The sequence below is a fragment of the Meriones unguiculatus genome, chromosome 21 (genome assembly GCF_030254825.1).
Source record: "Meriones unguiculatus strain TT.TT164.6M chromosome 21, Bangor_MerUng_6.1, whole genome shotgun sequence".
In the NCBI taxonomy this organism is placed as follows: Eukaryota; Metazoa; Chordata; class Mammalia; order Rodentia; family Muridae; genus Meriones; species Meriones unguiculatus.
In genome coordinates this window covers 36,559,164-36,581,581 of record NC_083368.1, presented here as the reverse complement: position 1 = coordinate 36,581,581, position 22,418 = coordinate 36,559,164, and the positions used below count along the sequence as shown (strand labels likewise).

The 22,418-nt window shown below is 42.9% G+C and overlaps 1 protein-coding gene across 2 annotated transcripts in view; it reads left to right on the top strand.

The window, feature by feature from the left end:
* Slc25a13 (solute carrier family 25 member 13) overlaps positions 1–22,418 on the top strand; it is a 166,127-nt gene that overhangs the window by 30,692 nt on the left and 113,017 nt on the right. For both annotated transcript variants that reach the window (XM_021638287.2, XM_021638288.2), the window contains exon 3: positions 6,199–6,341. In XM_021638287.2, coding sequence (XP_021493962.1) covers positions 6,199–6,341 — 143 coding nt within the window. The remainder of the gene's footprint in view (positions 1–6,198; positions 6,342–22,418) is intronic.

Genomic DNA, 22,418 nt, shown 5'->3' with positions numbered 1-22,418 from the left:
ATTCTCTTGGAAGGCTGTTCTTTGGGGAAAATGCTAGGCACGGTTTTATCCAGATGTGGAAGTTGAATTCCAGACAGTCAGTTTTGGTTTGAATCTCATTGTTGGGAAGTTTTTCTACCTAGGGTGTTGGCTGTAGCTTCCTGTCAATTTAAAGAGATCTGTGGTGTAAATCAGCTGCTATGATGCACAGGAGTGGGATGAACCAAAGAGGAAAAGGAAGAGGACCCTCTCCAAGGGGTGCAGATTTAGTGTCGGTCAGGTGCATAGGCTGGGACAGATAGGGAGACTGAGTCAGCTGCTCCAAGGGTTCAGCTGTGTGGAGGGGAGAGGTTGGTGGGGAGAGCATGCGGAGGCTCTGGCACAGTGGTGGAGGAGAAGAGGGCCATGCAGAGGTCTGGAGATGGTTTGGGAGGAAAACCTCTCCGGGTTGAACTTGTTTATTCTTCAAATTATTATTATTATTTTTTTAAATGAGACTCTGTCAGGGAGAGCACTATGCATTCATTACAGGATGTAGGTGATAGAAGGCTTGTGGATGGTTTGTTTTGAGGCAGGGCATCTCTGCATAGCCCTGGATGTCCAGGAACTCACTATGCAGATCAGGTTGACCTTGAACTCACAAGTGCGTCTGCTGCTGCCTCCCCAGTGCTCAGCCGTGGCCAGCTTAATGGGATCTTTTATTATGATAAAGGGGGTTAGATGTATGATATGACTAGTGTGTACATGCCCTGAGTGCATAGTCACAGAACTTTTTATGGTGACAGTTTCAAACAGCAATAAAATTATAAAACAAATACCTACATGACAGCCCTTATGTAAAAAGATGAAGATGTGTCACATCTGTTTGTACATTTTCACACAAACTTTACTAATGTATTTCTTTTTTTCAGTATTTACTATAATTTACCTTGAGTGCTCAGTTAATAAGTACAGTTTCCCTTTTGCATCGTGGACCCAATAATGGACTCCTGATAATAGGCAATATTGACCATCAGTATTCTTCTTCTCTGTTTCATTTAATTCCGTCCTTAGAACAGGGAACCAAGGTAAAGACTGGCAGGTGACAGAACTTGGAATTCTCTGGCTGAAAGAGTGTCAAGGAGAATTTGCCTTTCAGCCCCAGGGTGTGAATGATTCCTGGCAGACACGGGTGGCTAGATGATAAGGGTTCTGACCTAAGCCGTCACTCACAGGCTTTTATTATAATAGCGAGTGGGGAACGAACAAGCCAGCTAGGATCCCCTGTCCTTGTGGAGTAGGCTCTGCAGGGGCTGGCTCCTTTCCTGAGTACTTTTGCTGCTATCCTCGTTCAGTATGATGTTAACAGTAATGGAAGATCATCTAAAGAATCATAAGCCGTCCTAAACACACACACACACACACACACACACACACACACATATAACCTGGGAGAGAGGGACGCTTCAGGCCATTCAGTCATATTCCCAGAGATATTGAATGGTATTCTAGGGATGTGGCAGCTGAAGGAAGTAGTCGCTTCCCTGGCACTGTCCCCTGTTCCTTGCTTCAAGGACAACCAAGCTGCTTTTGTCCGCATCCCTAGTAACATGCTTTTGTCATGGTTGGCCTCTGTTCATGAGTCCAAGAGACAACCTTTGACGTATTTACTTGAGCCCCAAAGCAAGTCACCGCTGCTTTGGTGGATGAGCAAAATGATAACCTGTATCCAAATGAACCTGCCATCCTATTTAAGAGACGACCCCTTTATCGCCTCTGAACAAAGGAGGCCAATCAAAATAGCTCGGTGATAATGTGGACTGTGGAGTTCTGAGCCTGGTGCACAGATCACAAGCACACAGCTCCACGGTTATTTTCAGAGCACGTGTTCAGCTCATGGAACTGGCACCAGAAGTTCCTTGCTCCCTGTGCTCATCATTCCTCACGGTCCTGAAGGTTACTGGTTGACTCCTCATGACGCCATAGTTTTTTCCTTTGTGTTATTCCCCAAAACGTAGCCAAGCAGTCTTTATTCTCTTTGTTCTTGAGCCACTTGGTGGTGAGAGGCCCAGGCCTCGCTCACCATGGGCTAATGCTCTTCCACCGAGTTCTACTCCCAACCCTGATTTTATGTCGGTTCATCTGTGTTATGGCTGGGTGGAGGTAGTTTATTCTCAGTGCTATGTTGTATTTTATTGTGTGACTATATGTATCCTGTTACTGGGTGATATTGGTGCTGTTGCTCTTTTTTGTTTCTTTTTAGCATTTTTGACATTATAAGTTAAGTTGCTGTGAATACCTTAACTGTTTCGGTGTTACATTTCTTATAGTCCATATACAATTTGTTGGATAGTTCCTTTTGATTGAAATTGCTAAGTCTATACTTATGTGTGTTAGGCACAGTTACAGTAGGCATCGCTTAGCAGTTTTCTACAATGGTTTTTCATTAAATATATATATATATATATACATACATACAATATAAATATATAAATGTATATACATATAAATAATTTTAAAAAGATTTATTTATTTTTGTGTGCTTTGGTGTTTTGCTTGCACATTTGTCTGTGAGGGTGACAGAATACCCACACTGGAGTTACAGATAGTTGTGGGCTGTCATTTGGGTCCTGGGAATTGAACCCACGTCCTCTGGAGGAGCAGCCAGTGTTCTTAACTACAGAGCCAACTCACCAACTCCATCAGCTTATTCTTTTCTTCTTCTTCTTCTTCTTCTTCTTCTTCTTCTTCTTCTTCTTCTTCTTCTTCTTCTTCTTCTTCTTTTAAAATTGAATTTTTAATAATTTGTTCACTTTATATCTCGATTGTAGCCCCCCCTCCCTCATCTCCTCCCAGTCCCACCCTCCCTCTTCTCCACTATTCTTCTCCCCTGTTCCTCAGAAAGGGGGAGTCCTCTTCCCCTACCATCTGACCCCGCCTTTCAAGTCTCATTAGGACTGCTTGCATCCTCTTCCTCTGTGGCCTGGCCTTGCCCCCCTGCCCCTACGGGAGGAAGTGATCAAAGAGCAGGCAACAGAGTTCATGCCCGTCAGTTTATTCTTCACACCACTAGCATGTGTGTCGTCGACGTTTTTGCCAACATTCGTTATCCTTCATTATCTCGTGGGCGAGTGCTGTGGTCCACTGTAGCTTGCTCTTGCATTTGCAGTGAAAACTCTTTTTAGGGTCCACAGCTTGACAGTGATCGCAAAGGTCGTTTGGCAGAAATTCAAAGGATACTCATCAGGCCAAGAAAAGCTCCAGGAGAAAAGTAATACCACATTCTGAACCTCTCGTTTGTTTGAAAGGTTATTTCTTGGGCACATTTTCCTGCCAGGCAGCGTCTGGGAATATGAGGAAACAACAGGGAGAAGACAGCCAAAGAGTTCTGTCTTGACATGGCCCTACCTGCTACTGTAGCTAGCAAGAGTCATCGGTACCCTGCCAGGACAGACAGGTCAACAAGATAGGGTGTTCTGGGACTGCTTCCCACTGATCAGAACTGCCGCTCCATCCATGCTGGTGGTGTGCCTGGCAGCTCCAGAGGGCACTCTGTCCGCAGGAAGCCATTCCAGCCTGTGAGAACTGGAGCGCAGGTGAAGTCTGCTTCTCAGGGTCTTCTGGTGACCATGTGATAATTTCTTAGTAAAAACCTGAATCCTAAAGAGTGGGTCATGGGGGTGGGGGGTGACGGTGACATGGTTTGTGGGCCTGGAACAACCAATAGATTGACTAGAAAAAGCTCTCATTGGACTATCCTTAGGTCAGCAAAGCTCTGACATGCTGAAGCCTAAAGCTAAGTACAGATGTACTCAAAAGTCAGGAGCAAAACTGTTGGTATTTGTTCTTGAGATGAGAAAAAGACTGGATTTCTAAGGTCAGAAAAGTAAAGGAAGGATTTGTAAAGAAAAAAAAATCCTATGGACTCAATTACATCAAAATGTCAGGCTGGAAAAGTCTTTGAAACAAATGTGACCCTGGAAGGGGACGAGAGCGAGTTCTCGCCCTGCTGGTGGCACAGTAGATTGGTACAATCTCTCCCGGAGAACAGTGTGATAATAAGTGACAACTGCCTGAAAGTTGCTGTCCTTTAACTCAACAATTTCCTTTTTCAGGGAGTCAGGTTTTTGAAAATAGTCAGGCATTTGAGCAGATGTTATATGTAAGAATGGCTATCTTAGGTTTTCTTACAAAATAACCCAAATTGGAAATAATCTAAATGTGTACCAGCGGGAGAAAAGTTAAATTGTGTTTTAAGGTAAATTAATCACTATCATAGGGAAGCCTTGGTATAACCAAACTGTAGGATTGCTATCATTAGCAGTGACATTCCCCCTTCCATTTCATGCTTGTTTGTCCTAATTTAGGAAAAGAAAAATCACAATAAATTTTTTCTTCTAAATCCCCCGGGCCCCAAAGTGAAGTAAATGTCAGTGAAGGATGATAGCATCCCAGGGCTGTCTCTTTTTGGTACTGTTATCTGTGAGACATACTTAGAAGATAGTATCTTACCATTTCCACACAGCCTCCCTTAGGCAGTGACCAGGACCAGGTAGCCGGTGATGAAAGAAAACCCTCATTACATCCTCGGTGTGGTGCTGTACCAACAGCAGATGTCACTCAGTGAAACAGAGGGTTAAAGAAAAGAGTTTGTTAAACCCCAAACCATGGACCAATGGAGTCGCTCAGTAGGTAAAGGCGCTTACCACTAAATATGACAGCTGGAGTTCTATCCCCCAACTGACGGGGTAGAAAGGAGACAGTTGACTTCCACAAGTTGTCCTCCAGCCTTCACGTGGGTGCTTTTGCATGTGCATATACATATATACATGCATATATAGTACAAACATACATACATACATACATGTAATAAAAAAACATTATTGTTCTGGGCATTATTCATAGTGTATTTCATTATTATCTTATTTGTTTCATCTATCAGCCAAATGGAGCTGATGGTATTATTATACCCATTTTGCAGATGAAGCATCAGAGCCCAGATAACTCTATTTAACTGGCAAGACTTTTAGGTGGTAATAGACACAACCAAAGCCTGCAAGACTACGAAGCCTGCTATTGCACCTCGGTACACTGCGGCCCTCATCACCCTGGCTGCCTGTGTGGTTCAGGTCACCTAGTAACCCTCTTCTCCCTTCGCTCCTTTGTCTTGGGAATGTGGAGGTCCGATTCTGTTCCTTAAGGATCCTCTTGTTTATTTTTATCATTTACCCCAATCTGGGTGTCGCCAGGAGCAAGATCCAGCTAGGTCCTTCTGGCCGAAGCTGGCTGAATCCTAGAAGAACGCCGTGAGGGAGAATCCTGTGTGACGCAGGGTAAGAGGACCTTAGCTAGGGCAGCAGTTTAAATCTGCTTCTGATATCATGGAAGATGCTAGTTAGACCTGCTTCCAGTGTCATGGAAGACGCCGCGTGGCTCCATGGCATCCCGGTCTGTCCTCTTTTCTCAGGGACTGGAAGCCTCCGTGATCTCTTAAAGGTGAACCGCAGTCTGTTAGAACTTGAGTGAGTTATTTGAGTAGTCAAGGCCTCAGGAATCGGGCAGCATCTGACCCCAAGCCATCTGGACTTCACCAAGAGTGTGGGAGGAGAAACATCTATAAAATGCTTGTGGGAGCCAAATAAAGAAAAATATATTTGCCTGGCTAAAATAGAAAGCCAGAGCGAGAGGTCCCTTGGATGGCTTCAAGTTGGCCAAGCTTCAGTTCTGTTTCACTGTTTGCATTGCATTGGGCTTTTTACATAGGAGCTGCCTTTCACCATAGCCTTCCTGCAAGTTTATTTACTACTTCACAATTGATCTCACTCCAGAAAGGACACGTCATTAATCGTGCTGCACACGCCTGTCATCCTACGAGTGAGGTCTGGAGTTTGAGGCCGCCTGGGCTTCATAGTGAGACTCCTATGGAGCATTATTTTACATTTGCTAGTAGGTTCCTATTTCCCCAAGTCCTGGCAATCAAAATTGTTATCAGACATTGCCACATGTGCCCTTGAGAGGGTAAAAGCCACTGTTGACAGCTACTGATAAGCATAAAATTTGACTATTTAAAATTTTACTTTGAAGTTGTGGATGATCAGTGCCTTTTGAAGACGTTATTACTTTGTGATTTTATCTTTTGAATGTTTGTGGCCTTTTCAGTATTGATTGTATGATTATATGCTTTTAAGAATCAGATATATGAAATAACATTTCTTGCCCCTTCTCCTTCTTTTTTAACAGTATGCAAGCATTGAAAAAAATGGTGAATTTTTTATGTCTCCCAATGACTTTGTCACTCGGTATTTGAACATTTTTGGAGAAAGCCAGCCCAACCCAAAGACCGTGGAACTTTTAAGTGGCGTGGTGGATCAGACCAAGGATGGGTATGTGTACCTCTAAATGGCTTCCGTACATCTTCTGTTCAAGCCAGCTTTCCTTTGTGTAATAATAAAGCAGGCACTAAATGTGTGCATCCTCTATATCTCTAGAAGTGTTTTTTTTTCTACCTGTTAATTCATCATTTTAGAAAGGATAGCCTGAATATTTTCTCAAGAACTGTTTCAGAGGTAGAAGACTTGTTTATAGCTTCATGTGTCTTTTGTAATTGATGAGATGTTGTATTTACGAGTGTGTTTATATGTATGTTTGTATATCTCAAGGTAGCTGTAAAATTATCCACTTCAATCTGCCTGTATGGACATAACTTCCATAATTGTTCCCTTTGTTCAAACTGTTTTTCAATTTTCACATGTGGTTACGTGGTATGGAGATAGGAGAGACAGAAAAATCCAAGGACTGTACCAGTTGACATTCCCAACAGCAATGGAGGAGGGTTCTCCTTTCTCCACAGCCTCTCCAGCATGCATTATCTCTTGAGTTTTTGATCTTAGCCATTCTGATGGGTGTAAGGTGAAATCTCAGAGTCATTTTGATTTACATTTCCTGATGAGTAAGGATGTTGAGCATTTCTTTAAGTGTTTCTCTGCCATTCGATATTCTTCTACAGAGAATTCTCTGTTTAGTTCCCTACCCCATTTTTTAATTGGGTTACTTTAATTATTGCCTTTTAGCTTCTTTAGTTCTTTATATATTCCAGATATCAGCCCTCTGTCAGATTTTGGGTTGGTGGAGATCCTTTCCCAATCTGTAGGCTGTCATTTTGTTCTAATGATAGTGTCTTTTGCTTTACAGAAGTTTTTCAGTTTCATGAGGTCCCATTTATTGATTGTTGCTCTTAGGGCCTGTGCTGATAGTGTTCTGTTCAGGAAGTTGTCTCCTGTGCCAATGAGGTCAAGGCTCTTCTCCACTTTTTCTTCTAACCGATTTAGAATATCTGGTTTTATATTGAGGTCTTTGATCCACTTTGAGTTTTGTGCAGGGTAATAAATACAGATCTATTTTCATTTTTCTGCATGTAGACATCCGGTTGGACCAGCACCATTTGTTGAAGATGCTGTCTTTTTTCAATCTGGCGCTTTCTCAGACAGTTAGGAATAGTGCTACCTCAAGATCCAGCTATACCACTTCTAGGCATATATCCAAAAGATGTTCAAGTACACAACAAGGACATTTGCTCAACCATGTTTGTAGCAGCTTTATTCATAATAGCCAGAACCTGGAAACAACCTAGATGTCCATCAGTGGAGGAATGGATACAGAAATTGTGGTACTTTTACATAATGGAATACTACTCAGCAATTAAAAACAAGGAAATCATGAAATTTGCAGGCAAATGGTGGGATCTAGAAAAAATCATCCTGAGTGAGGTATCCCAAAAGCAGAAAGACAGACATGGTATATCCTCACCTATATAGACCTATAAGATAGGATAAACATACTAAAATATGTGCACCTAAAGAAGATAAACAAGAAAGAGGTCCAGGGGTAAGATGATCAATCCTCATCTAGAAAGACAAAAGGGATCAACATTGGAAATAGGAGAAAACAGGTAACAGGACAGGAGCCTACCACAGAAGGCACCTGAAAGAGCTACCTAGCAGTGTATCAAAGCAGATGCTGAGACCCATAACCAAATCTTTAGCAGAGTGTAGGGAATCATAGGAAAGAAGGAGGAATTAGTATATCCTAGAGGGGACATGGAGCCCCACAAGGTCCAAATATATCTGAGCACAGGGGTCTTCTCTATGACTGTTTATCCAACCAAGGACCATGCATGGACATAACCTACAACCCCTGCTCATACATAGCCCATGGTAGCTCAATATCCAAGTGGGTTCCCTAGTAAGGGGGACAGGAATTGTTTCTGACATGAACTCATGAGCTCCCCCCGCCCCTCCCCCTGAGGGAGGAGCAGCCTTGCTAGGCCACAGATAAGGACGTTGCAACCATGCTGAAGATACCTGATAAGCTAGGGCCAGACAGAAGGAGAGGAGGAAACCCCCTCTCAGTGACTCGGAAGGGGGCAGGAAGGAGATGAGGGAGGGAGGGGAGGATTTGGAGGGAAAGAGGGAGAGGGCTACAGCTGGGATACAAGTGAATGTATAAAATTATTTAAAAATAAAAAAAATTAAAAAATAAAAAAAGAAAAAACTGGGCATAATAAAAAATATTTTTGAGAAAAAAAAATAAAAAAAAAAAAAAAAGGAAAAGAAAAATCAGAGGATTCTAAGTCACCAGGGAAGGCCTCTGTCTGGCTGAAGTGAAGTTGAGTCTCTACTGCATGGAGCCAAAAAGGCACTTTGCAGGAGGCCTTTTGTCTTGTCCCCACTACCAGTTTCTTCCGTGTCATCTCTGGAATTGGTAAATCTCGGAGGAGGGATCCTGGGACCGGTGTAATTATGCCCTTGGAGACAAAAAAGGTTGTCTTCTGTTGTCCGGGTGGACCTAAACTCCATCACAAGTATCTGTGAAGATGAGGGCAGAGGGAGATTTGGCACAGGGACCAGTGTCATGTGACTACAGAGGCTGAAGTCCCAAGTGATACACGCACACCACCAGGAGTGCCGCAGCCACCCAAACCTTCATGTATCTCAGATGTAGCTCCCATGAAGCCTCTGGAGACAGGTCTTTTATGGCCTAGCTGACACCTTCATTAGGACTTCCGGGGTTTTGAACTGAAATAGAATATTTTCTTGTTATTTCAGTCTTCCTATTTGTAGGAAAGTCCATTTTATTAATTTACTACTACTATTATTATTATTATTACTTCTTTTTTTTGAAACAGGGTTTCTGTCCCTGGCTGTTCTGGGACTCACTTTGTAGACCAGGCTGGCCTTGAACTCTAGAGTTCTACCTGCCTCTGCCTCCCGAGTGCAGAGATAAAAGACATGTGATACCTCCGCTGGGCTCTTTTATTTATTTATGATTGACAAAGAATAGTATCGTATACAACCTATTTTGAAGTATACATTCATTGCAGAAAATGGACTGATCAACCTAATTAACATATCTGTTACATTATGTGCCTGTTTTGTTTTTGTATTCAGAACATTTAAATCTGCCGTAGCAATTTTCAAGTGTACACGTGTTTTTCCTAACCGCAGCACCCAAGACTGCCTTCTGAAAATATTTTGTTCTCTGAACGGCATCACTTCGCCTTCCCCCATGCCAGCTGGTGCGTTCACCATTCTGTGCTCTCCGGTTTTATGGATTCTGGTGTGTTTTTTAGGTTCTGCTTAGAGGTCAGAACACGTGTCTTTGTTTCTCTGTGCCTGGCTTATTTCACTTTATATAATGTTTTCCAGGTTCATCCCCATTGCCACATGTGGCAGAATTTTTTTTTTTAAAGGCTGAGAACCAAGCATACTCTTGGTTCACTCATCTGCTGATACATGCTTGAGTTGACATCATCATCTTGGCTGCTGTGACAACTGTTGAAATAAGCATTGGAGGGCAGACATTTTTAATGCATTGACCTTTTTATGTGTTATACTTGACAGTAGCAGCTCATTTCTCTGGGGAATTAGAAAGCCCATAGTTGTAAAGAATTTTTATTGGTCAATGACCAGTTTTAGCTATGAAAAACACCTATATCTTCCTCCTGTGATACCTTTTGGCTGATCCAACAATCTACTATGCAATGAAGCATGTCGTTGGCTGCCTCTGTCTAACTGGGGCTTGGACTTGTGGGCATCAGAGTTGAATGTCTGAGCTCAGCATGACCTCCTCTTCTTAACGTCTCCAGCTTGCTGGTGCTCACTTGGTTCTAAGGTAGAGATTCCTAACGAGCTGACTTTGTCAGCTCCAGGGTGTCTGGAACTTTTCCCTGGCTCTGTCCAGCAGCCACATAGTGGCTGTCTTTGTCACTTATGTGACTAAACAGAGGATGGCATTGCTGTGTGAGAGGAACACCTGTTTGCCATCTCAGATGCTCTGTTCTTGTTTTGACATGGATTTCTTTTATAGCTGAGGCTGCCTTAAAGCTTATAGCAATCCTCCTGCCTCATCCTCCCACATGCTGGGATTATATGAATGTGCCATTTTATCCAGCTGAACTGTACTTGCCATGTTTCCTTCCTGAAGTATGCCTGTTTTCTGTTGTATAGACTTGGTGCTGGCTGTCTGAGTATGGGCCAAGTGTTTTGAGGATTTTGGTTTCTATCCTTTCTCTCTTTTTCTTTTTATGTCTTTCTCTCTTCTCTTTCTTTCTCTTCTCTTCTTTTTTCTTTTGTTTTTGTTTCTCCAGACAGGGTTTCTCTGTAGATCAGGCTGTCCTCAAACTCAGAGATTCACCTGCCTCTGCCCAGAGTGCTGGAATTTAATGGCAGGCTTCACTGCCCCTCCCAACTCCACCCGGTACCTGGTGTTTTTTTGTTTTTGTTTTTTGTTTTTTCTTTCTTATCCAAGAGATTTAAATAAAAGTCCACAGAAATTGCAAAGTAGTAAAGTAACTTTACTTAAAGCAAAGCAGTAAAGACGATGAGAATATACTTCAAGAGAGTAGCAGTTCTCAAGAATAAAGATTCTCAGGGGAGCTGATTATTGTTTATTGTTTATTCTTTTTGTGGGGTTCAGTAGAACAAAGAGTTAGGTTATTTTGGGGTTTAGTGAGTGTGGTTCTCTATTTTGATTAATGGATTAGGTCATATTTTTCTACTGCACATATCCTCTCCCATAATGCATTTGAATTTAATCACATGCACGCCCACTCGTGTATAGGCATAAGATGGTAGAGGAGATTCTAAAAGTTCACTTGAGGACAGAGTATTGCCTTACTGCTTATGCTTCCTAAACCAGTTTAAACTGGATCAGACTTCCCATTCTTTTATATGGACACATTGGGAATATATTTGAATAAAAACTAAGTTTGATTTTTCCCCCCCTAGGGGAAAAAATTTACTCTGAGAAGTGTGTGGGTGGCCTCCTGCAGGTGGGACTCTGAGGCTGCTAGGTGAATTGTTCAGTGAGGGCTGTGTGTGTGCATAGTCGTGGAGGAAGAGTAGCTGTCTGCCATGTGCAGCATTAGAAGAGGAGGGTGCTCGTAATCCTAATTAAGTGGAGGACCTGGGTAAACAGATTCTTCCCTTAGCTTGCCTGCCTCAGGTTGGTTTGATTTAGCTTTTGAGTTAGTCCTGCTAACCCAATTTGGCTGAGGTGCTCTATGTTGTTTAGCTTAGGGCTTCTTCTCCTCTTCCTCCCCTCACCCCTCCTCCTCCTCCTTTTCTCCTTCTCCTTGTCCTCCTCCGTTGTTTTTTGAGACAGGGTTACTCTGTGTAGCCCTGGCTGCCTGGAATTTGCTCTGTAGACCAGGCAGCCTCCAACTCAGAGTTCTGCCTGTGACTATGTTTCCTAAGTGCTGGGATTTATCATCACTGCCTAGTTGAGAGCATCTAGTGATGGGTTTTAATCAATGTGTGAAGCTAGTCTGAGAAATACAAACAAACATATATGAACTGATGGGAAGAGATTTCCCCTGTGGTGTCTAAATTCCATTATCAGATCACTAAAATAGTTCTTTAGATGTATTTTTATGTGTATGAGTGTTTTGCCTGCATTTATGTCTGTGTACCGCATGCATGCTCGGCACCCAAGGAAGTCAGAAGATGGCAGCGATCTGAAAGTGTTAGGAGCTGAACTGGAGACCTTTGCAAGAAGCTAACTCTCCAGTCCTTTTGGGGTCTTTCTAGCTAGAAAGACCTGTTTTTGTTGTAGTACAGCCCTGCCTGAGAGGCCTGGTGTGAGAGACAGAAAATAAGAGTTTCATTCCTACTGCAAGGTGAGTGAAGACATTCCATTAGTGACATGTGGGCTGTAAGACGTGGAGTCAGGAACAGAGGACAGAACATTTGAGGCAGAAGGAACAGGCGCTGGAGAAACCCTACATTAGGTGATATGTCTAGCATGCATGTCTGAGTATAGTATTTCAGGGCTTGATGTCAAAGGCTTGATGATAGGCCATGTCTAGACCGTGTAAGGACTCAGGCTCAAGGATGAGGATGAGAATGGGTGTTTTCAGCTGTGGAGAGCCACCCAAGGCTGGTTTGAATCAGGAAGCTGGCATGGTTTCCTGTGGAGCAGCATAATCTCTATTGATACTTCTTTGCTGTGTTTAGATTTTCCTTTGTTCTACTGTCTTAATCGATTTAAGGATGGATTTAATCAATTTCTGAAGGTCCTTGAGGGAGATGAAAAGAGATTTTGAATGCCTGGGGCTGAAAGCCTCTGGTTTCAGGGCTTCCTGAATGAGGGGGCTTACCTCATATTTGAGGAAGGGGAAGAGATGGGCTTCAGGATTTCTCAGGGCCCAGACCCACTAACAAAGCCGTGTAAACAGTGTGAATGCTTTACCTGCTGTTGAGGGTATATGGTTTCTGATGTGTCTTTAGATTTGGTGGTGACTGCAGCTTTCGCTTAAAGAGGGAAACTATGCTGTGTACATCATCTATATATAATTTTTATATATACCTCATACTGTTTAGATAAGAGAACTAGATGCAAGTCTCATGTTGGTCCACATGAGCTTTACAAACACATTTCTGTTTGTTTTCTGTTTTGCTCTCATGAGAGCAAGTAAGACTGAAAAAAACATGGTGACTAAGTAGGGATACGATGAGCTGGGGTTGTTGAGTGCTTAGCTGACTGCCTGCAACAGGTACTGAGCCCTGTCTGTGAGGGGGCTCGGGTGCCTGGCATTTTTCATTGGCTTGTTAGGAATCACATATAGTTGTCCCTAGATAGCCATTGCAGGTTGGTTTCAGGATCCTCACAGGATCCTGCCATGGTCTGCCCATGCTCAGGAACCTTCTATGAACTGCTGTGGTTCTCATATCGAACCTATCATGTTTTCCACTGCGATTTAAATCATCATTAGATGACTTACTAGCTAACACAACATAATGCTATGCAAATAGCTCTTCTCTTATTGTTCAGGGAGTAACGACAAGAAAGTGCCTGCTCAGTGCGGATGCCTTTCTTTACCCGAATATTTTCCAGTTGTCGTTGGTTAAATGTTTAGATTTAGGGCCCATGGACAGAATGCCAACTGTTTGTGCTTTTCCATAGTAGGTGTAGAACCCTGTTCCCTCTGTGAGAAGATACATTCTGTGAGAACAGACTTGGGAAAGAGAGTGTCAGATACCCTGTTGTCCTTGTTGAGCTGAGAGATACAGGCTACTGTCTTGCCAGCCTCCAACCCGCTGTACCGATCAGAGAGGATGAATCAGCACACATGAATAAATCCTTTCTGTTTGAAGAACGAAGACTGGGTCCTAGGGCAGGATTGCTGCCTGAGGAGGTGCCAAGAAAAAGGAGAAAGGAGGGTTTTTAGACATGGGGCTTGTGTAAAGTGTGTTCGGCTTTTTCCATGTTCACCACTTCTTCGTGAAGAAAATACAGCCCTTTAAATCCTTCCCAGGGTGAAGGAGGATGTAATCGTGTTGATGATAAAATCATTTTTATATACCTGTTTCCACTTTGTGAGGCTGTGGTGAAGAAATCCAGGCCTTGGCCACATGCTGGGAGTTAATGAGGTTTACAATTGGCAGTGCTTAAAGAGTATTAGGGTAATGTATTTAAACATCAGCTGTTCAGAGGCTGAACTGCTCATCATCTGTCCCCATCCGGTAGAGGAGGCCTCTCTGTCTGCTAATGAGGAAAGGTTTCCACCCTGTTACGGTGGACAGGCATTTCAGGTAAACACCTGAAATTCATAATCTACAGAATTAGGCAAAGGCATCCCTTTAATTAAAAGGAAAGAAAGAAGGGAAAAAAAAGCCTCGATAATAATCAACACCAGTCAAACGGTGGAGCTTAAATGTTCTTCATAGTCATCAGACTCCCAAATTAATCTACCAAAACAAAAGGCCTCATTAACAGATCTCATTGAATCAGTGTTATTTTCTTTCTCTTTCTGTGGATGTCTGATTAACCCCCTTTCTTTTTGCATTACTCACTCCGTGTTTAATATTTGATGCCTGAAATCATGGGGAAGGGGGTGCATGCGATGTGGTGGCTAGACGCTGTCTACAGGAGTAAATTAAGAAGAATTTTTAAAAAGGTTGGTATTATGTTGCTGATGCATTTGAAAATCTTTACGAATGTCAGATGCCGGGGTCGTGTTTTGTTTTTTTTTTTTTTTTCTTTCTCTCTTTTTAATTCCAGAACGGGTTGATTAATGACTAGGTACTGATTTCACATCTCATTCATATGTACCTACAGCCCCCTCCCCGCTTCTCCTCCTACCGACCCAAACCCTCTTTGGGATAGTTTTGCTGAAAGGACAAGGCGAGGAATGGTTGTGGCCAGAGGGGGAAAAGGAGGTCACAGGAGGCTCTTTTGTACATGGACTGGTAATGGAAGGCATGCCAATGGGCTGGACTCTCCGGAAAGTGGAGGAAATCTGTCATGTAGGTAGGAAAGGGAAGAAGCTTGGTCTATATTAGGAGCTTGGCTTATAAGAATATGGAGAGATCTAGAACGACAGTGTTCAGAGTGTGGTCAGTAGGCCACTGGAAGCCCAACAACCTTTTAGGAGCCCAGGGGGTCAGAACTCTTCCTGCACATATGTGAAAATGCAAAACACTCTTATTATGTCAGTGATATCTGAGCAGGTGTCTCCAACACTGAGGATGGTGAAATTGCTGGTTTTGCCACTAGATGTTGGAGTTCCTAGATTCTTGCAGAAACCTTACCCCAATAGCTATGAATCTGAGAGGTGGGGCTTTGGGGAAGGGGCTAATTTGTTCAGTTTTCCCGCCATGTGAGGAAAACAGAAGGCACTGTCCGAGCGGAGCAGGTCTCCACCAGGCACTGATTCTACTAGCATCCCCTGATCTTCCAGAACTGTAAGCAAAGCATTTCTGTTGTTCATAGCTTTGCTATTGCAGTCGGAATGAAGTAAGACAGATGCCAAGCCAGTGGGGTGTCATTCTCTTCTTCACTCACAGTAGCAACAACAACATTTTCGCTTCAAAAGGTTCATGAAGTGTAAAATTTACTTACTAAGTTCGTGAACGTACATTGAATAACTAAGTGGGAAGTACACAAAAGAACTTACATACTTAGTAATAATAATAATAATAATAATAATAATAAACTTGCTAATAATAAACTTAATAATAATAAACATGCTTAAAGTGGTGAAATGAGCTAATGCAAGACAAGTTAAAGTATATACATGCAGGGTTATTGGAAGCAGGTCTTGGTTGCCATGCAGTGGGAGGGAAGAAAGAGGGGGAGAGAGATAGAGGAAAAACCACACTCAGAGAGAGGAGAGAGAGAGAGAAGAGAAGGAGAGAAGAAACACAGAAGGAAGGAAGGATGAGAGTGAGTGAGATGGGAGAGAGAGGGGAACCAAAGTGTCTGGATTATATAATAAAGTGGGAGGGGAAGCCCCTCTCCTGGGCTGCGGAGTTCAGGGTAGAGGGCTGGGTATGCCAGCCATGCCTTGCAGCAGGTAGGGACTGAGGGATGAAGCCCAACACTTATACCTACTATAATTTGATGGTTGAGGGAAAATGGTCAGTTGAGTTAATAGCTGAATTAATATTTTTCCTTAGGATATTTTTTTATCCCAAGAATGAATTATTTAAAATAATTAAGTTTTTTTTTTCATGTGACAGCTTTCTGATATTAAAGACTTCCCTAATGTTACTGGTAATAACATTAAGGATACTAGCCATTTAAATGTGTTAACGAAGTGTCCCCAGTGCTTGGAAGATCTGGATAATTTAGGGGATGGTATTTTCAGCTGACCAAGACCTGCTCTAAGAGAATCCCAGATGCATAAAAGATGTACTCAAGGGGCAGTATTCAGCGCCCTTCATAGTCCTCAAAACAGTATATCTCTGCAGCTTACATGCAGTGTTTGTTTTTTTTTCTACTGAGATGTTTAAATAATTTTCAGATATAAATATTCAGACATAATATAAATTTTCACTAATTCTTCTGTTTAAAAACATAGGTATCTTTCAAACAAATATTTATCTTGATTGCTATTTAATAGATATCTTTAAATGAATTAACAGTTACACTTAAAATTTCTCAGTTTTAATTTCTAATAGCGTAGATATAATCCACATAAATAGAAGCTTTCTGGGGTCCAGGCAATTTATACACTGCTAAGGGGTCCTTGGGCCCACAGATTTGATGATTGCTGAGCTGGGAAAACTAGTGGAAAGTTAGAGATGAGACTAGAGTGCTCAACTGGAGATATGGTGGTTAGATTGAGAAAGAAGTTTGCCTCTGATTTCATTGATTTCTGTCTCTCCTGGGAATACATGAGTGGGAGGTGTGTGTTGAGATGCTGGCTATTTATGGAGAGAATGACACACTAGAGTCCTCTTGACTAGGATGAGTGGGTGGAGGAACAGCAAGACTGGGCAGAACCCATGTGAGGGCCCAGCCAGGAATTAGCATAAAACTGAATGTGAGACCAGTTAGCGTACAGCCAGCTGCCTTTCAAGTCATTGTGATGGGAGCAGCTTAAAGGAGGAAGGCTTTATGTTGGTGTATATTTCAGGAGACAGCGTCTGTTTGGCAGGGAGGGTATGGTAGCTGGGCATCCCTGTCTGGTCGTGCCATCTTGGCAGCAGGAGCTCGAGGCACAGCTTATTCACACCTGGATGGGCCAGCACACAGAAAGCTGGGACAAGATGAGAAGTGGATGCCACCTTCAAGGCTTGCCACAGTGTCTCAAGCTAGGTAGTCTGTCCATTATCCCAAAGTTTCCATCACCTTCCAAGACAGTGCCACCAGCTGGTGAGCAAGTGTTCAGACACACCAGCCTGTGGGAAACAGTCCGCCTTCAAAAACAGTAGAGCTATGGCTTTCCCCTAAAGTTCAGCTGCCCCAGCCCTGGCATGGAATAAGACAGGGTAGGTATAGCACAGGTTGAGGTCTTGGCTGTTAAGAATCTACACTAAGGGACATTTCATGGAGGCATGGGACTCACAGGGAACAATTAAAGTGTAGTACATATTTATTTTTCTGTTTTTATTTGGGGGAAGTGCTAGTCCTGGGCATTTTACACAGGGCCTTGTGGATGCTAAGCAAACACTCTTATCAGAGAACTACACCTCCCGTTACATTTATTTTCTGTACATGGCAAATAAAGGATGATGAGGCCAGAGCAATGGGAGGTGATCCAAAGGTGTAGGCTTGATGGATTGCATTGTTCTGTGTGGATGGAAGCTCTGGGGCACCAAGGGAGAGAGCAGCAAAACTAAAAGACAATGGTCAAGAAAGCAAGAAGCATGGAATTGAGAGTAAGGAGTTTTGGTAATGTTAATGGCCTAGTTCTGACCGTGGAGTGAGCGGCTAAAAAGGGTGGGAAAGAGATCCTAGGAAAAGAGAAGTTAATGTAACTGGGAGGCCTTGGTGTGTGAAGTGTCTTAAAGGATCAGTAATGTATTGCAGCTGTTTTGATTTGAAGGGTAAATGCATTAAACATTTTGAGGATTATGGTAGGAGTGGAGTTGGAGACAGTGCTGGCCTGATTCCTGAGAAGGTAGGAAAGGAGGGGCACTGAGGGGGATGAGATGTTAGAAGCAAGGAAGGGTGCCTAGTGGCAAAGTGGACACAACATTCCTCTGGGCCACACATATTTAACTCTCAATACGGAATTTTAAAGGAAAGGAAATTAGTTGTAACCACTGTTACATCAGTCTAGCCACAAATCTGTCTCTCTGTCCGTGTCGGGGTTAGGAAAAATGGGATGTGGCAGTTGCTTCGTTAAAATGATCTTCACTAAAGCTGTGAGGAGTTCCCGAAGCAAAACAGCTATGGCTCGAATGTGTCCCCCTCAAAGCACATGTGTAGGAAATGTATCCCCAGGGTGACAGCATTAAGGGGTGTCCTCTTGTGGCACGGAACTCTCTGGAGCGGGCTAATGATGTAGCATGGGGAGATGTTGTTTATTAAACAACGTGAGGGGCCTTCCCCTCCTCATTGGTTGATGCCTTGTTGTATATTAGAATATCAGAATGCACCCAGAGGCCCTCAACAGATACCAGAGCCTCGCTCCCTGCCCTCCCCCCTCCCTAGCCTTCAGCACTGCAAGGAAGTGCATGTCTGTTTATAGATGGCCCTGTGCTGGGGCGGAAGGGAAGAGAGAACCATTAGGGGATTTAGTGCTTATTAACTTTCCCTTTGTAATTGTCAGTGAGTCACATGCAAAAAAACAAAAACAAAACAAAACTGTACGTGTCAGGTTTTAGTAAAGCTGTGAGAGTAAGGCTTAAAATATCAGCAGTCTGATATAAAAGTTTTAGGTTTATCAGTTTTGAGTGACACTCAAAGCAGGAGTTGAAAGATCTTCCTGCCTCGGCCTCACAAGGGTTGGGGTTTCCTAGCCTTCACGAGCAGTTGCATAGCCACTTGCCTGGGAAGTAGGTTGCTCGTAACTTTGAGTGACTTACGACCTTTTCAGTGGGTGGGTGCAGGTGAGTTTTCCGTTCACAGTAATATTTCTCATTCACAAGGAAATTAAATCGACTAGATTCAAAGGAGTTTTATTTCTTTGGTTTCCTGTTTGTCCCTTTTTTCATTGAAAATCCTTGTGGCCAGTAGCACTCCCATAATTTCATCTTGGTATTATGCTGTTTGAAATTATACCACCTGTATTGCTTCAAACAGTGAGCTATTGAATGAAGATTAAGATTTTGTTTGTGCTTAGACTGTATTTCACAAAATACAGAGTTAAAAGATTGTGTTCCAGAGCATTTGGAACGAACCATTGCTCTGTGTGGTTTTGCCACTGACTTGATACATGGTTAGGTTCATTTGTTTCAGTTTGTTTTCAACTTTTAGGCATTGCTTTTCTTTTTTTTCTTTTGTCTTTGGACTTAATTGCATTTCACGGATGTAAAACATATGTTTGCAAGGTCTAGACTGCAAACACAGAAGGAGGTTTGTAGAGAAGCCTGACTCCCGTCCGTTATCCGCTAGTGTCTTCCTCTTTAGAGTCACTCTTTTTCCTTTAGTCTTTGATTTCCAACTTCCACAGACTAGTTCTTTCCTCAGTAAGTGAATCAATGTTAATATTCAAGTTCATGCTGGTTTCTTATTTATGTGGAACAGACAACTAGTGTTCTTTCTCCCTCTTTCTTGTGTGTGCACGCACACGCCTGCTCACAAGCATGCGCCTTCAAACTGGAGAATGTGATTATATGCATATGTGTTAGGTTCTCCAAAATACAGAGTCTGCTCTTAGTTATGGCCCCTGAGCTGTGCCAGTGTCTCATCCGTGTGCAGGCTGGAGACTGAAGAAAGCTGGCAGCTTGTGGTAGTTTATCTTCTGAGATCAGAGGCCTAAGAACTGCAAGCAGTTGGGATCAGTCAGCATTGGGGCTGGGGAGATGGTGAGGTCAATTCGGTGCTGTCACAGAGCATAAGGTTCTGGGTCTGGACGTGGTGCTGTGTGCCTGTAATCCCAAGGCTGGGAAGGCAGAGGCAAGGTTTCAGAAGCTTGCTGGCCATCTAGTTGGTTAGTCTAATCTCCGGGTTTAGTGAGAGACACAGTCATACACACACGAAATGTGGAGAAGGATTGAGAAGGACACCCAACATCCTCTGACTTTTACCTGTGTCTAAACACTGCACGCAGATATCAATGGACTTGGGGAGGACGTGGGAGGAGATGAGGGAGGGAAGGGGATGAGGGAGGGGGCTATAGTTGGGATACAAAGCAAATAAACTGTAATCAATAAAAAATTACTTAAAAAAGTTAAAAAAAGAAAACATGCACACACACAATGAACACATGTACACGCACAGAATAGCTTTCTGTGGGGAGTCTGTGTTCCAGCTCACGTGCTCAGCTAAGAGACCATGATCTTCTCTTTTGCTCTTAAGTTTTTCTTCCACTCAAGTCCATTTAGGAAAATACTATTCTTATCATAAAAACACTTCACAGATACACCCCAAAGCAGCTTTTCTCAAGGCTTCCCATAGCCTAATCAAGTTGACATATAAAAGAAAACAGTTGCTTGAGAGAACTGGGCACAACATGACATGACCTTAATTGCCCTTCAGACCTGCTCCTGTGTTCCCCTGTTTGTGCACCAAACATGTCTTAGGCTCGTTTTATGTTATGTTTCTTACTGTTCTTATAACATGTATGTATGTATGTATGTATGTTTGTATGTATGTGACTTTTGATAACGTCTGTGGCCAGGCACAGTACAACTCTCTCAAGGGAAAAGCATTGCCTAGCGGCTGACCCAGCGTTTGCATCTTACTGGCTCGCTTACGGCCTATGAGGCCTTAGTCACATGCCCTACACTCCCTGAGCCTGCTTTGTCACTGAGGAAATGGTGTGACATCTTGCCCTGTGCGTGCGTGATGTTGCATGGGGCGTGACATCTGTGAAAGGGCTCAGTTAGTACCCACCTCAGTTGACTCATAGATACCACTCCTGTACTCTTTCCCCAGATCCTGCTGTGGCGGTCACCTTCCACCTCTCCCTGATTGTCGGGGTCATCAAACATGATCCTCATAGCCTTTCTCCCACGTGAAGAACAGCCCTTCCCTGATCATACCCACTGTCCACCAGCGTCTGCCTTGCTTCTCTGGAACCCTCATCTAAAGACGTGTCTGTTCTGGTCCTTGCAATTAATTTCTCTCCTCGTTCATTCTTCAGTCGCCCTCCTCCGATTTCCCTTGCTGCTGGACTGAATTTGCCCTTGTTAAGTCAGCAGAGCAGACTCCAATGATAATATTAGTCCTCAGGTCCGCACAGTCGCTCCTTCACACCTTCTTGCAACACTCTTGGCACACTGTGTTCTCCTGCTTTCCTTCAGCCTCGCTGCCTGATCCATCTCGGGCTCCTTTCCTGGTTCTTCTGCATCTCCCGAGTTTTCACTAACACTTTCTGGATTTTCGTTTCCTGTGTCACATCTTAAATACTTAATACATTCTACGTTTTCAGTTCATGTTCTCCATTGAACTATGGCTCTCTTTTTGAGATTCCTGTCCTGTTCCCAAAATCCCTGCGAGGTGCTGGAAAGATATTGAAGATGTTCAGTCCTCCCCTTCGCTGGCTCATCCGTTCTCATCCTTCCTCTGTGAATTATATTTGCTTAGTTCCTGCCTTCGACAGAAGAGTTAAGTAAATGTAGTCATATCCCCTCTCTTTTCATACAAACCACGTTTCAGGCCCTTTATTTAGATTAGCTTTTAGATTCATTAAACTCAGATTTTTTCACCTCAGAAACAAACTAGCCAAGCCTTGAGAGAACCCAAGAGTTGCCTGAAAATGCAATTCAAGATTTCCGATTTAGTGTTTGCCCAATTCAGGGTCTTATTTATTTGTTTTTAAGACAGGAAGTAAATGGTCACTAGCTTCAGAAAGGAAAGAAAAAAAAAAGAGAGAGTAAAAAGGCTGAAGTTTCTCTTCTGTAGCAATTTGATCTGGAGAGTCTTCAAAGCCTTGACGCTTAATTGACTTTGCAAATATAGGAAGACCTCTTAGCTGCTTCCAAAGATGTCCTACCAAAGGTTGCTCAGCACTGTAGTAGCAGGCCTGCAGGAAAGCGTGGCATTGTCGTGAGCTCTGTAGAAATAGGACTTGCCGGCAAATGCACATGTAGTGCAGGTAGGGTGGACACCCGTGACGGAGGTGCAGAGACCTTTCCTTCTCTGACCCGTTCTTTGGTATTCTTTGGTATTTAAAGTAAAATGAAAACTTAAACAGACTCAGGCTTAGACAGTCATAATAAACTTTTGTAATGACATTAATGAAAATCTATATCCAAGGGTGGCTCCTGTTGTAACAGGGAGATTCTCATTACGTTTTTGTTGAGATTCATTTTATATGAAAACTTTACTTCTTGGGCCAGATTTTTTTGCCAACTTGAAAGCAAATTTTGTTCCTATAATAAAATATTAATCTTTAAGAAATGTAAGAATGGAATAGAAGTAATGCTTTCTTTATTGTGAACTTTAGGGAAAAAAATCTAGAAATAACTATTCAGTAAGAATTTTATGAACACAACCCATTCCTGATGTTTTTTTGGTTCTTGAGTTCCCCTTCCAAGCCATTGCAGTTGATGCAGTTTGGCTTT